This window comes from Chrysemys picta, chromosome 1, assembly GCF_011386835.1.
Source record: "Chrysemys picta bellii isolate R12L10 chromosome 1, ASM1138683v2, whole genome shotgun sequence".
In the NCBI taxonomy this organism is placed as follows: domain Eukaryota; kingdom Metazoa; phylum Chordata; order Testudines; family Emydidae; genus Chrysemys; species Chrysemys picta.
The window spans coordinates 356,902,823-356,918,199 of NC_088791.1; the positions used below are offsets into that span (position 1 = coordinate 356,902,823).

A 15,377-nucleotide genomic window follows, 5' to 3' on the forward strand; every position below is an offset into this window, starting at 1 on the left:
TTTTGTTTGTTGTAACTCTGCTCCCTATTAATTTCATTTGGTGACCCTTAGTTATGGTGTTATGTGAAGGAGTAAATAACATTTCCTGATTCAATTTTTCCACATCCATCATGATTTTATAGACCTCTCTCATGTCCCCTCTTAGTCATCTCTTTTCCAAGTTGAAAAGTCCCAGTTGTTTAAAACTCTCCTCATACACAAAATTTTCCATGTCTTTAATCATTTATTTTGCCCAAGCCAGCAACAAAACAGCTCTCACAATGCTTTACTGGTTACACTGAATCAAAAATTCAGTTCTCTTAAAGCAACCCAGACTTTGGATTCCACCCAGACAGCCAGGTCAAGTATGATGATGCTTATGAAAATATTTTTCATCATAAAATAAAGTTCTACCAATCCCAAAGGATCGCACACATCACCTCCCGGGTCAATGAATATTTCAGATCTTACCCAAATACACGCTTACAGACAATTCTTATTAACTAAACTAAACTTTATTAAAAAAGAAAAGAGATAGAGTATTAAAAGATCTTTATACATACAGACATGCATAGAGTTCTTAAATCAGCTTCAGTGTAGAAACGGTGGGCTTCAGAGTTGCATAGAGTTCTTTCAGAATTAGTCCATAGATTATAGTCGAAATGTCAAAATATTAAATATCAGGGTGGTGCAGGATATACCTGAAGACCACATTCTTGGGACTCAAGACTTCCCCTGACAAAGCTTAAGCAGATCTGAGGTTAAAAGGATCAGGTCCTAAGAGCCCTTTATACAGTTCTTTACACAGCAGTCCTTGGGTGAACTATAGGCTTTTAACGTAACCCTCTGTTTCCTAAACATCACCAGTAATTAACTACCTGGCTTAACATTAAGCAGTTTATAGACAGCTTACCAGAAACTTTAAAGGGACATATAGATAATGATATTATTACACCCAAGTTTCATCTAATAATATTTCCTTTTGATCTCTGAATTAAAATACCGCCCTAGACAGGAACCCTTTGGTTACATTGTTAACCTCTAACAAGCTATACATTCACTATCAGCTCTTGTTCCAGTTCAGGTGGTAGCTAGAGTATTCCTCATGATGGCTCCTCCCTTTGTTCGGTTCCACCCACTTATATATCTTTTGCATAAGGCAGGAATCCTTTGTCCCTCTGGGTTCCCACCCGCTCTCCTCACTGGAAAAGCACCAAGCTAAAGATGGATTCCAGTTTAGGTGACATGATCACATGTCACTGTAAGACCTCAAGCCTTCATTCCTCCCAGCCTGACTCACAGGAAGGCCTGTCTGCAAACAGAGCCATACAGTCAATTGTCTTGGTTGATGGGAGCCATCAAGATTCGAAACCAGCATTAATGGCCCACACCTTGCATAATTACAATAGGCCCCCAGAGTTATATCTCATATTTCTAGTTTCAGATACAAGAGTGATACATTTATAGAAAGAGGATGAACACTCAGATTATAAGCTTTGTAATGATACCTTACAAGAGACCTTTTGCATGAAGCATATTCCAGTTACATTATATTCACTCATTAGCATATTTTTATAAAATCATATAGACTGCAACATAACACAGGAGTGATGACATATGGAACCCAGCAACCACTCCCAAAGGCATGTTGAAAGTTTTGGTAGCTTTCTTTTTGGGGACACATTACTAGAGTGAAAGAGAAGCAAATTCTGAAATGGGCATACCAAGGAATGCCATTACACAGTCAGCAATCCCGTCGGCACCAAAAGCTTCAGTAGCACAAGACCGCCACTGTGAGAATATACAACCAGACCCCTTTAAGCACATTCCCAGAGATGGATCCGGATAGCGTTCAGTTTGCAAGCAGGCTACCATTCCTTTCGCATTTGCAATGAAGATGATGATGAAGACAACTGATCATACGTTGTGGCAAAACATATGTTGATCCAGTAATGTGTGTGAGGCAAAGGTCTGACAAACAGAAAGTGCAGGTGACACTCTCTGAAGAAGGAAAGTGAGAGGGACATTTTTCAGGGGGTCACGTATTGTGTGTGTGATGGGTAGCAGGGAAAACACTTTCATTTTGCTTTGCTGTGCACCTTTGCTTGCTTTTCTCCTGTGGTACAGACCAGAATGCAGTCTTTTTCAGGATATGGATGTATGTCTTATACAAAAATATAAAATTAGATCTCAGAGAGTTCCTGTTCGATAGATATATTGCTTTGACACGCTATACCCTAAAGCAACACCCTGGCAACCATCATATTCACCACTGTTATATAATTGCAACACATCTTGTACAAAATATGTCATGTTATGTGTCAATGGAAAAGTTGTGGTTTGCTGAATATGATTATCCTGTTTGTATGCATGTCTCATTTTTGTATCTGAAGTTATGAATATTGATTATGTACCTGTATTTCAAATATGTTTGCTCCTGTGGTAACTCCCACATGATAGTTTATGTTGATACATGATTGGCTGCATGTGTGTTCTCCTTGTGTGCTGTTACAGCTCTGCACAGACAGTTGGCACAGCAAACCGCCCAATGACCAAAAGATCTGTTAAGGTACGAAGGCATCCAGCCAGGTTTATTGCCGATGAAGCAGGGTCCTAGCTCCCCGGATCAATGTCTACAGTTACTCTAGCACATGTATGCCCATGACAATGGATGCTGCTCAATCAGTGGTGTGATTTTCCACTTCGCCCTCGGCTGGCCAAAAATACACCCTCTGAGTCTCCATTTTATACATCAGTACAAACAAGTTTCATATTGCCCCTCTGATGTAGTTAGTTAACACCCTGTGTTAGTTAACACTCATTACCTTGTAAATCTCTATCCATCACACTGCCATCCTGACCTTATCTTTAGGGTGGATCAGAGTGTTCCTTTTACCTTTGTGGAATGAGTTGGTATCGAGGTGTTCTTGAACCATCCTTCTGGAATGTGTTTACATGAGTGCTCTGTGCCTAGCACCTGTTAGAAATGTGTGTTTTTGCAATATCAGCCCTGTTATTGCCAGATTCTGTGAGCAGGGCCTGCCTCTTGCTCATAACTTAACTATCCTTTATAGCAGAAAGCTTTGACCACTACTTTATCCTGGGCTTCAGGCTTCACACCAGGACTCTGATACAAGGGCTTATGTTTCAGGCCCTCTTCCTACTACAGCTTACATCCAATATAGCCAGCACATTGTGAATGAACTATTCCAGTTGATGGCCCATCAATGAATGCAATAGGCCATGGAGGAAGCTTATCCCTAACTGATGGACTTTCCTGTGGATGTTCTAGCCAGAATATGGGTGATGGCCCTGCTATGACTCATTGAAGCATGCAAGGGCATGTGACCAGCTCATGTGACACTGGACTCCACTAACTGTGCTGGGGGATTTATTTTGAAAAATGAAATTCCCTCCCAATGGCAGAAGCTATAAAAGGGAGAAGTGACATAACCATTTGATCTCATTCCTCCACTCCCCACAACTGAACAACTGAAAAAACGTCTAGAGGAAAAAGAACAGTTACTGAAATAAAACAACAAGAAAATGAGGAGAAAGAGGGAGAGCAGAAATACCAATTGGACTTGCTGGAAAAGCAGAACCAGAACCCTCCCGCTCCACTGATACCCAACTCTCTAGAAATCCACAAAAAGGGAACAGTTGTGTCCTGCATACAACGAGGCAGGTGATATTGCTGAATACTTTACTACCTTTGAGAGGCTGCATGTGGTTCATAAGATTCTTGATGACCAGAAGATGCCCACTTTAGTTGCCAAGTTAACTGGTAAATCTCTGGATATATTCAATAAAATGCTAATTGAGAATGCTTTAGATTATTGTAAATTCAAAGCAATGGTTTTGAAACAATTTCAGATTATCCCTCAAAAATATAGAGTGAAATTTTGGAACTTTAAAAGGGGTGCTGGTGTGAGTAATGTGAAATATATAAACAGAATGAGAGATTTGATGGAAAAGTGGGTAAGGGGCAAAGGTATTACAAGCTTTGAACAAATGTTTGACCTTGTAGCTCAGGAGCATTTCTTAAACTTGATTGTTAGAGGGCTTTCCCTTAACCCTCTCCTCTTGTTCTTGTCATGCAGACAGAGAGCAGAAGACCAGAAGTCTGACGTGCAGACAATGCAATGTTTATTGGGGTTAGTTCCAAGCAAAGATATCCATTGCTCTACACGCTGGTAGTCTGTTTTCCGGTGTTCCATTCCCAGCTCTGACATCGCAGAGCACTTAGCCTGTGTCCATGTTCCCCATTCCCTATTCGCCATTCCCACCTCCTCCTTCTTAACAGGCCAAATATACCTGCAATGCACAACCACAGTCCCACCCCTTACAATTTATGGCCCTGTTGTGTTTTGAAAGGTCATGCATCTAGGGTCTTCGTCCCACCTCCTTGGTATCCCATGGAAGGGGTGAAGAGTGAGGAGGTGCTATGGTCAGGGACAGGCATTTCTTTGGACTTTTAGTGTTTGAAACCTTCTACCCAATCCCTCTTGCCCCACCAAACTGTTTGCTTGATCTTGCCTTGAGGTAGGGGTTGAGGCAATCTTAAAGCGTGCTCCTATATTACACTCCCACCATGCCCTGTAACACTTTAGCTCTATCCCTTATCATTCCTTATTGTAATAAAAGCCCATCTGTTTGTGGGAAATGCAACAGACAGTCTCTTTGTTCATTGTTCCTCACACATATTAATATAAGTTATAAGAGTATCAAAAAGTCAAACCCAATATTCTATCTCAGGCTAACAAACAAGCCTATATGCTAACAATGATAGTTACTGATGAGAATTTCTGATCTCCGATCCCTTAGTGACAGCCCCATGTGACTGCAGAAAGTATTTGTGTTTCCCCTAAGTCATCTGTCTCCAGCTATTTCTGTCTTCTATCTACCCAGTCACCCTGGGCATTTACAGGGTATCAGACCATATGCAGAGCTAGGTATTATCCCTAGTTTTTTTCTAAATATACACAAATACACAGAGTAGCCAATTCGTCTCTGACTCAGCACAGAGCCCAAGAGTTCTTATCTCCCTTTGGGAAGGTCCCTTAATTACTGTTTACTCCTAAAGCCAGATAAAGAGCACAGAAGCACAGACATCGAAAGAGAGACATTGGCTAGAGTGTCTCTGGTCTCCAGCCTGTTTACATTCAGATGCTGCTTCTCCCCTAGAGGCTGAACGAACCCCCCTGGGATTGCACAGAGCTATATTATAAATGGTGCACACGTCTGTGTCGGCTCTCAGCGTGGGGCGTTGATGCAGATATTGGGGTGCAAGAGGTTTGGGTCACGGCTACCTGAGGGGGATTCCCCAGGAAGAAACTTCCATCTCAGAATTCACAGGTACCCATCTCTTGCTAAGGAGATCACCTGCTCGACAACCCTGTGCAACATGGGTGTCATAGAGAGTAAGTCTGTTGTCCTTTCTGCTCTGCACAGTCATTGAACACCCCAGGGCCCTTCCGACAGGTAGTGATTTTGCTCCAGTATCATTGGACAAAATATCCCTCTTAGCTGTGCCCCCATCCACCCCGACTGATGGCCTCCAGCCCCAAGGTGGCTGCACTTCAGTGGCACAGTGGGTCCTTCACGGTGAAAGGTGTTAGTAGATGTACAATACAAGGCCAAATTCTGAGGCAATGACCCATAGTTTGCTCAGGCCCTACTGAGTGAAAACACCCCTTAGAATAAGTACTGATCCCAGGAGCCAGCCATGTGTTAATGGACAGAGATTGTCACATCCTCCTTTTACATCTAAGGGCTCTGGCTGTTAACGGGGGTGGGAGAGGGATGTTACCTGACTTATCTGCTGGCAAACATGAGAGTTTTGCAAACGAGTTCTCCAGGTGAAGGAGGAGTGATTACATGACCCTTGTGGTAATTTTTGGTCTATAGTGTGTGTTTGTGTATGTGATGTCCTTGCTGCTTGACTGAAATATACTGTGTGGTCTGTTTGTTTGGGGGACCATCTGCTGACCCTGTGTATGCTGAGCTTAGCAGTCTGCTAGGCAAGGCTGAGAGCTGTGAGCTTCATAATGAGTCTTTAATCCCTAAGCCCTTTAGCACCCAGGGACCCTTAACCAGGGGGCGGGGCTACTCAGGAAGATGAGGGTTTAAAAAAGCCCACTCTTAAGCGACCAGAGAACCTAGTGAACCGGAGCGGCTAATGGGAGTTTTGCAAGGAACTTTATAGGGGGAGTGTGTGGGCGGGGGCTAGAAAAACTTTACATTCCTTAAACTTAAAGGCAAAAACACCCCCTGATAAAAACAAAACAACAACAAAGGAACGAGATTCAGAAATAAAAGAGAATGCAGGCAGAAGTCCAGCAGCAGAGTGGCGGCTACCCAGTTTATTGCACCCAATGCAGCATGTATGATTACCTTCCCTATGGGCGGGGGACATATGTGTGCATTTAGTGCAAGGAGCTCCTGGCCCTCAGAGACTGTGTAGGTCTCTGGAGATCAGAGTGGCTGAACTGAAGGAGCTAAGGAAGATGGAGAAGTACACAGATGAGGCTTTACAAAACATAGTAGAACTATCCCACCTCTGGTCTGACAGCCTCTGTGCTGTTGAGGAGAATGAAATTCTCAGGAAAGAGAACATCCAACTGGCGCAGAAGAAAATGATCCCATACTTGTGGGAGAGAACTCCAGTTATTAGGAAGAGACTGGTAACAGGGGGGATTAGGCCATTAGAAATAGATATAGCTGGGTTTGTGAATACTGGGAGAAACACATTGTGACTTGCCCACAATACTGGGAGAAACACATGGTGCAAAGGTTGCGGATCTATCGAGACATCTGGATAGACTTATCTGCAGTGCTTGGGAGGAGCTGGTGGTCGTGGTACATGTAGATACCAGTGACATAGGGAAGGGCAGGAGAGAGATCCTGGAGGCCAAATTTAGGCTCCTAGGTAAGATATTCAAGTCAAGGACCTCCCTGATAGCATTCTCTGAGATGCTTCCAGTTCCACATGCAGGGTGAGCTAGACAGGCAGAACTGTGGGGTCTCAATGAGTGGATGAGATGATGGTGTAGGGAGGAAGGGTTTAGATTTATTAGGAACTGGGGAACCTTTTGGGAAAGGCGGAGCCAATACAGCAATGATGGGTTCCACCTAAACCAAAATGGAACCAGATTGCTGGCACTTAAAATTAGAAAGGTCGTAGAGCAGTTTTTAAACTTAGGGTGAGGGGAAAGTTGAGAGGTGCAGAGGAGCACTTGCTTTGGACATACACATCCCTTAGGGGAGAATCTATTAATGGAAATTCTCTATGTCCTAGTAAGGAGGAGAGGATGGAAAATGATAAAATACAGGCAGGACCTGATGAGAAACTGTCAAATGAAAAAAAGTCCCATTCAATTACATCGTGTAATGGCAGACAGCTAAAAGGTGACAAGTTTTTAAAGTATTTATATACCAATACTAGAAGTCTAAATAATAAGATGGGTGAACTAGAGGGACTCATATTAAATGAGGATATTGATATAATAGACATCACAGAAACTTGGTGGAATGAAGATAATCAATGGGACGCAGTAATACCAGGGTACAAAATGTATCAGAAGGACAAAACAGGTTGTGCTGGTGGGGGAGTGGCACTATATGTGAAAGAAAGCGTAGAATCGAATGAAGTAAAAATCTTAAATGAACCAAACTGTGCCATAGCATCTCTATGGATAATAATTCCATGTTTGAATATTAAGAATGTAGCAGTAGGGATATACTACTGAGCGCCTGACCAGGATGGTGATAGTGACTGTGAAATGCTCAGGGAGATTAGAGAGGCTATAAAAATAAAAAATAAAAAACTCAATAATAATGGGGGATTTCAACTATCCCCATATTTCCTGGGTACACGTGACCTCAGGACGGGATGCAGAGATAAAAGTTTTTTGACACCTTAAATGACTGCTCCTTGGAGCAGCTAGTCCTGGAACCCACAAGAGAAGAGGCAATTCTTGATTTAATCTTAAGTGGAGCACAGGATCTGGTCCAAGATTTTAATATAGCTGAACCGCTTGGTAATAGTGACCATAATATAATTTGAGTTAACATTCCTGAGGCGGGGAAAACACCACAGCAGCCCAACACTGTAGCATTTAATTTCAGAAAGGAGAACTACACAAAAATGAGGAAGTTAATGAAACAGAAATTTAGAAGGTACAATGTGAAAAGTGAAATCCCTGCTAGCTGCATGGAAACTTTTGAAGACACCTTAATAGAGGTTCACCCTAAACATACACCCCAAATTAAAATACACAGTAAAAGAACCAAAAAAGTGCCATTGTGGCTCAACAACAAAGTAAAAGAAGCAGTGAGAGGAAAAAAGGCGTCCTTTAAAAAGTAGAAGTTAAATCCTAATGAGAAAATAGAAAGGAGCATAAACTCTGGCAACTGAAATGTAAAAATATAATTAGGAAGGCCAAAAAAGAATTTGAAGAACAGCTAGCCAAAGACTCACACAGTAATAGTATTTTTTTAAGTACATCAGAAGCAGGAAGTCTGCTAAACAACCAGTGGGGCCTCTGGACAATCAAGATGCTAAAGGAGCACTCAAGGATGATAAGGTCATTGCGGAGAAACTAAATGAATTCTTTGCATCAGTCTTCATGGCTGAGGATGTGAGGGAGTTTCCCAAACCTGAGCCATTCCTTTTAGGTGACAAATCTGAGGAACTATCTGAGATTGAGCTCCCATTAGAGGAGGCATCAGAACCAGTTAATAAAGTAAACAGTAATAAGTCACCAGGACCAGATGGGATTCACCCAAGAGTTCTGAAGGAACTCAAATGTGAAATTGCAGATCTAATAACTGTAGTCTATAAACTATCATTTAAATCAGCTTCTGTACCAGATGACTGGAGGATAGCTAATGTGACACCAATTTTTGAAAAGGGCTCCAGAGGTGATCCTGGCAATTACAGGCTGGTAAGCCTGACTTCAGTACTGGGCAAACTAGTTGAAACTATAGTAAAGAACAAAATTGTCAGACACATAGATGAACATAAGTTTGTGGGGTGAGTCAACATGTTTTTTGTAAAGGTAAATCATGCCTCATTAATCCAATAGAATTCCTTGAGGGGGTGAACAAGCATGTGGACAAGTGGATATAGTGTATTTAGATTTTCAGGTATCAGAGGGGTAGCCGTGTTAGTCTGGATCTGTAAAAAGTAACAAAGAGTCCTGTGGCACCTTTCAGACTAACAGATGTATTGGAGCATAAGCTTTCGTGGGTGAATACCCACTTCGTCAGACGCATGTAATGGAAATTTCCAGAGGGCAGGTATAAATATGCAGGCAAGAATCAGTCTGGAGATAACGAGGTTAGTTCAATCAGGGAGGGTGAGGCCCTCTGCTAGCAGTTCTAGCACACACAGATATCCAAAGTGCAAGCAATTAGATGTTCATTGGGGTTATTTCCAAGCAAGCATATCCATAAATTTAAATTAATGGAGATATCCCATCTCCTAGAACTGGAAGGGACCTTGAAAGGTCATCGAGTCCAGCCCCCTGCCTTCACTAGCAGGACCAAGTACTGATTTTGCCCCAGATCCCTAAGTGGCCCCCCGAAGGATTGAACTCACAACCCTGGGTTTAGCAGGCCAATGCTCAAACCACTGAGCTATCCCTCCCACCATGCTGGCAGAGTCTGGTTCCCAGTGTTCCATTCTCAGCTCTTACGCTGCAGAGTATTTACCCCATCTCCCACTTCCCAGCTCTGAGGCCACAAAGCCTTGCCTCTGTCCCCATTCCCCACTCCCCAGTCCCCATATCCATTTCCCCCATTCCCACTTTCCCAGCTCCTTCTTCTTAGCATGTTCAAATATACCTGGAATTCATGCACCCCATTTGAGGGGTGAGCAGCGAGGCTGTCAGGCGGTCAGAGACAGGCATTTCTTTGGTTTCTAAGTGTTTTATACCTTCCCCCCAAACCCCCTTTGCCCCTCCCGACTGTCTGCTTGGCTTTGCCTTGAGATAAAGGTTGAGGCAATCTTACTGATTAACACTTTATCTGTTAACATTGTACTAACAAATCCATCTGACTAGGCAAAAGCAACATACACAGTCTTTGCCCCTTGTTTACACATATTAGTATAAGATATAAGAGTATAAAAATATCAAGCTCAAAATTATATCCCAGGCTAACATACAGACCTATATACTGACAAAGATGTGTAGAAATTATTGATGCACAGAGGACCATCAAATATGGAATTCATATTAGTAGGGTCAGTTGTTCATAATTCATTTCTCTGAATAAAGAAAATGTCATTTTTCAGTGTGTGAAGAGAGACCAATCTGCTTCACCCATGAGAACAGCCTCCAGTAGTGCATGTAGTGTCTCATATTAACATTGTCTCTCCATCCAGGCATGTGTATTGCAACCATCACCTTAGAGCCTGGGCACATACAGGAAGTCAGGGGAACGTACGGTACATGCAGGAGACACTGTTCTGCCTAAGAGTTGGACACCTTCTCCCCTACTTCATGTCAGATTCCAACAAAACTGATTTCACCAACCCCTCCACCTTCATCCTGCTGGGCATTCCTGGCTTGGAGATGGCCCATGTCTGGATCTCCATCCCCTTCTGTGCTTTGTATGCCATAGCCGTCTTGGGGAACTTCACCATCCTGTTCATTGTGAAGAGGGAGCCGAGCCTCCATGGACCCATGTACTATTTCCTCTGCATTCTGGCTGTCAGTGACCTGGTTCTGTCCACGTCCACCCTGCCCAAAACTCTGAGCATCTTCTGGTTCAATTCCAGGCAGATTGATTTCAGTGCCTGCCTCACCCAGATGTACTTCATTCACTGCTTCTCAGCGATGGAGTCTGGGATCTTCGTAGCCATGGCTTTGGATCGCTATGTGGCCATCTGCCATCCCCTGAGACATTCCACCATCCTGACAAGCCCCGTGGTGGCCAAGATCGGCCTGGCCGTGTTACTGCGCAGCTGCATGCTCATACTCCCCTACCCCTTCCTGGTGAGGCAGTGGCCATATTGCAGAACCAATATTATCCCCCACACACACTGTGAGCACATAGCCGTAGTGAAGCTGGCTTGTAGCGATATCCGCATCAGTAGTTACTACAGCCTCTCTGTGGGATTTACTGTGATGGTTCTGGATATATTTTCTATCGCTGTATCATATACTCAGATTCTCAGGGCCATATTCAGTCTCCACACAAAGGAGGCCCGGCTCAAGACTTTTGGGACCTGTGTCTCCCACCTCTGTGCCATCATAGCCTTTTACATTCCACGTCTCTTTTCCTCCCTCGTGTCCCGATTTGGCGAGAATGTACCCGTGCATTTTCACGTTCTCATTGCCAACGTGTACCTCCTGTTGCCCCCCATGCTGAACCCCATTATCTATGGTGCGAGAACCGAACAAATCCAGACTAGGCTGCTCCGACTCTTTACTCATAAAGGGACGTAAAGTTTTCTACTGGTGCTCTGGCTCTCAGACCAAGCTTCGTGCAGAGCTGGCTGGTGGGATGGTGCTGGGGCCTCTTCCCTGAATCACTTAGTGGACAGTAAATGTGTGATTAAACCCTTTCTGACCTTACTGGGAAATCGGACGATGTACAACTCAATCACTCAGAGGGTTCCCACCTTTCTAATTGCTGGTAACTGGACCCCTGAGGCCCTGCTCTCTGCCCCGCCTCTTCCGCACAGCTCTTCCCCTTTTCCTCCATTTACTCTTCCCACTGTCACTCTCTGGATCATCTCAACCTCCCTCCCTTCCCAGCTGGACTCCCTCTGCTCTGGGGCTGTGATGGGAGCTGCTGCAGCCTGAGAAGGGGCCTGCAGTTAGTTCAGCGAGGACTCAATCCTGTGGCTGACAGGCCAATGAGGAGCAGACAGAGAAGCCAGGAAACTGTATAAGAGAAACTGAAGCTTGGAAGCAGGGTTGTGTGTCAGATGGTCGAGACTGTGCATCATAGAGCTTGTGGGCCCTAAAGATCAGCTACAAAGTCCTGCAGGAAGAGAGCATTGTGTGGCTTATTTCCTCAGCTTTATGTTCCCTTTTGTTCCACATGGCTCGGGTCCTGTAGCTGGCAGGGTCCCTGCCATCATAGAATCATAGAATATTATGGTGGGAAGGGAGACCTCAGGAGGTCATCTAGTCCTATCCCCTCCTCAAAGCAGGACCAACACCAACTAAATCATCCCAGGGCCTTCAAAACCTCCTTCTAAGGAAGGAGATTCCACCACCTCCCTACGTAACCCATTCCAGTGCTTCACCACCCTCCTACTGAAATAGTGTTTCCTAATATCCAACCTAAACCTCCCCCACTGCAACTTGAAACCATTACTCTTTGTTCTGTCTTCTGACACCACTGAGAACAGCCTGGCCTCATCCTCTTTGGAACCCCCCTTCAGGTAGTTGACAGCAGCTATCAAATCCCCGCTCATTCTTGTCTTCTACAAACTATATGAGCCCAGTTCCCTCAGCCTCTCCTCATAAGTCATGTGCTCCAGCCTCCTAATGGTTTTTGTTGCCCTCCGCTGGACTCTTTCCAATTTTTCCACATCCTTCTTGTAGTGTGGGGCCCAAAACTGGACACAGTATTCCAGATGAGGCCTCACCAATGTTTGAATAGAGGGGAACGATCATGTCCCTCGATCTGCTGGCAATGCCCCTACTTATACAGCCCAAAATGCCTTCAGCCTTCTTGGCAACAAGAGCACACTGTTGACTGATATCCAGCTTCTCGGCCACTGTAACCCCTAGGTCCTTTTCTGCAGAACTGCTACCTAGCCATTCGGTCCCTAGTCTGTAACAGTGAATAGGATTTTTCCGTTCTAAGTGCAGACTCTGCACTTGTCCTTGTTGAACCTCATCAGGTTTCTTTTGGCCCAGTCCTCTAATTTGTCTAGGTCCCTCTGTATCCTATCCCTAGCCTCCAGCGTATCTACCACTCCTCCCAGTTTGGTGCCATCTGCAAACTTTCTGAGAGTGCAGTCCACGCCATCCTCCAGATCCTAAATGAAGATATTGAACAAAACGGGCCCCAGGACTGACCCTTGGGGCACTCCGCCTGATGCAGGCTGCCAACTAGACATGGAGCCATTGATCACTACCCGTTGAGTCTGACGATCTAGTCAGCTTTCTATCCACCTTATAGTCCATTCATCCAGCCCATATTTCTTTAACTTGCTAGCAAGAATACTGTGCGAGACCTCATCAAAAGCTTTGCTAAAGTTAATGAATAACACGTCCACTGCTTTCCCCTCATCTACAGACCCAGTTATCTCCTCATAGAAGGCTATTAGGTTAGTCAGGCATGACTTGCCCTTGGTGAATCCATGCTGACTGTTCCTGATCACTTCTCTCTCCTTTAAGTGCTTCAGAATTGATTCCTTGAGGACCTGCTCCATGATTTTTCCAGGGATTGAGGGGAGGCTGACTTGCCTGTAGTTCCCTGGATCCTCCTTCACATATTAAGTGGAAGCCATTAAGGGTGCTTCAGAATCCATGAACTGTAAATGGCTCTGTTTAATTGCAAACCTTCCTGTATACCTGTGGGCCAGCCCACGAAGAATGGAGGCTGGGGTCTCACAGGACATGTGATCATGTCACTCGATACTGGAATCCATCTTAATCCTTGTACATTTGCTTAAATCATGTATTTTTCCCTTCAGAAGGAGGGGTGGGGGCCAAGCACAGACAAAGGACTCCTGCCTTGTGCAAAAGCTATAGAAAAGGGGTGAAGCAGGAGAAAGGGATGGCCAGTCATGGGAAGACACCTGCTTACCACCTGAAATGTCTTCTGGAACTTACAAGGACTGTACCAGGAGTAAGGATTGGGCGCAGACTAGGAAGGAGTCTAGTCTGTGAAAGAAGCTTATTGGAACATCTTTCAGGGTGAGATATTACCTGTAAACAGAACAGGAGTACTTGTGGCACCTTAGAGACTAACAAATTTATTAGAGCATAAGCTTTCGTGGACTACAGCCCACTTCTTCGGATGCAATCTGTAAACAGTTTCTTAATGTATTAGGCTTAGACTTGCATGGTTTTGCTTTATTTTGCTTGGTGACTTACTTTTTTCTGTCTGTTATTACCTAAAGCCACTTAAATCCTACTTTTTATACTTAATATCACTTTTTTATTAATGAACCCAGAGTAAGTGATTAATACCCAGGGGAGCAAACAGCTGTGCATATCTCTTTATCAGTATTATAGAGGGTGGGCAATTTATGAGTTTACCCTATATATGATTTATACAGAGTAAAATGAATTTATTTGGGGTTTGGATCCCATTGGGAGCTGGGTGTCTGGGTGTTGGAGGTAGGTGACTTGCTGAGCAGTTTTTGGTTAAAGTCTGCAGCTTTGGGGGCATGGACCAGACCCTGGGCCTGAGTTGCAGCAGGCTAGCATGTCTGGCTCAACAAGGCAGGGTTCTGGAGTCCCAAGCTTGCAGGGAAAACGGGCTCAGATGTAATTTCAGCACATCATGTGACAGTCCCAAGGGGGTCTCTGTGACCAAACCCATCACAGTAATGGAACACTGAACTGTCTTATCATGTTTAGCTACTAGGAGGTGCCATGTGTAAGATACCTTATAGTAGCGATATGATGTCATGGATTTATAGGACTTGTGCTCTCCTTCGGCTCCATATGGTCCCTGAAAGGAATCCCCTTCATTGTGACAGCCCTTCTCGAGGGTCCACTCTCTCTCTGGGGTTAAGCCACAGGCCCCTCTGCCTCCTGGAACCTGTTTGGATTGTGCAACCGAATGACACTAGCCAATAATTCTGGTCCTAGACAAAACCCAAGGAACCTCCTGTGACGGTACCTCCCATAAGGCTTTATGGAAATATGCTTAGAATGTGTTTTATGCCATGTAACATATCTCAAAGGTTATGATCTACTGAATCTATTAATCCTATTTGTATGCTTGTATCATTTTTGTATTCGAAGTTATGAATATTGGCTGTGTACTGGCTTGATTTCTAAATAACCTTAGTAGAGCATTTGGTCAGTTCCTGGAGAAAGGAATGTTGAAGTTAAGTACCTAATGAAGAGACACTTAAAGGACAATGAATCTTGGAAGGCTCCAGTCCACATAAGAAGTCTACTTGAGGACATTCAAGGTAGCATGTAAACAATGGATGGTACCTGTAAGAACTGAGTCATGCATCGATATCTGACTTGCCCAGGTGACTCCTAAACTCCATCTTGGAGCTGGACTTTGCATAGGAGTGAGGGGGGGGGTCTCCACCCACAAGAGAGTCTATTTAAACCCCGGGGAGACCCCTCCATTTGGTCTTCAGCTGGCTAAAGAGGGAGCCTCTCCACCCCCCAGGATACTTGAAAGAAACTGGAACAAAGGACAGTGTGCAAGAGGTGTGAGTGATTGCCAGACCCAGGCTA

The 15,377-nt window shown here is 44.2% G+C and overlaps 1 protein-coding gene across 1 annotated transcript; it reads left to right on the forward strand.

Moving 5' to 3' along the window:
• Positions 1–10,433: 10,433 nt before the first annotated feature.
• Positions 10,434–11,432, forward strand: LOC101951036 (olfactory receptor 52M1-like). Its single transcript, XM_005310497.3, has one exon. The coding sequence runs from the start codon at positions 10,434–10,436 to the stop codon at positions 11,430–11,432; it is 999 nt and encodes a 332-aa protein (XP_005310554.3).
• The last annotated feature ends 3,945 nt before the right edge of the window (positions 11,433–15,377 follow it).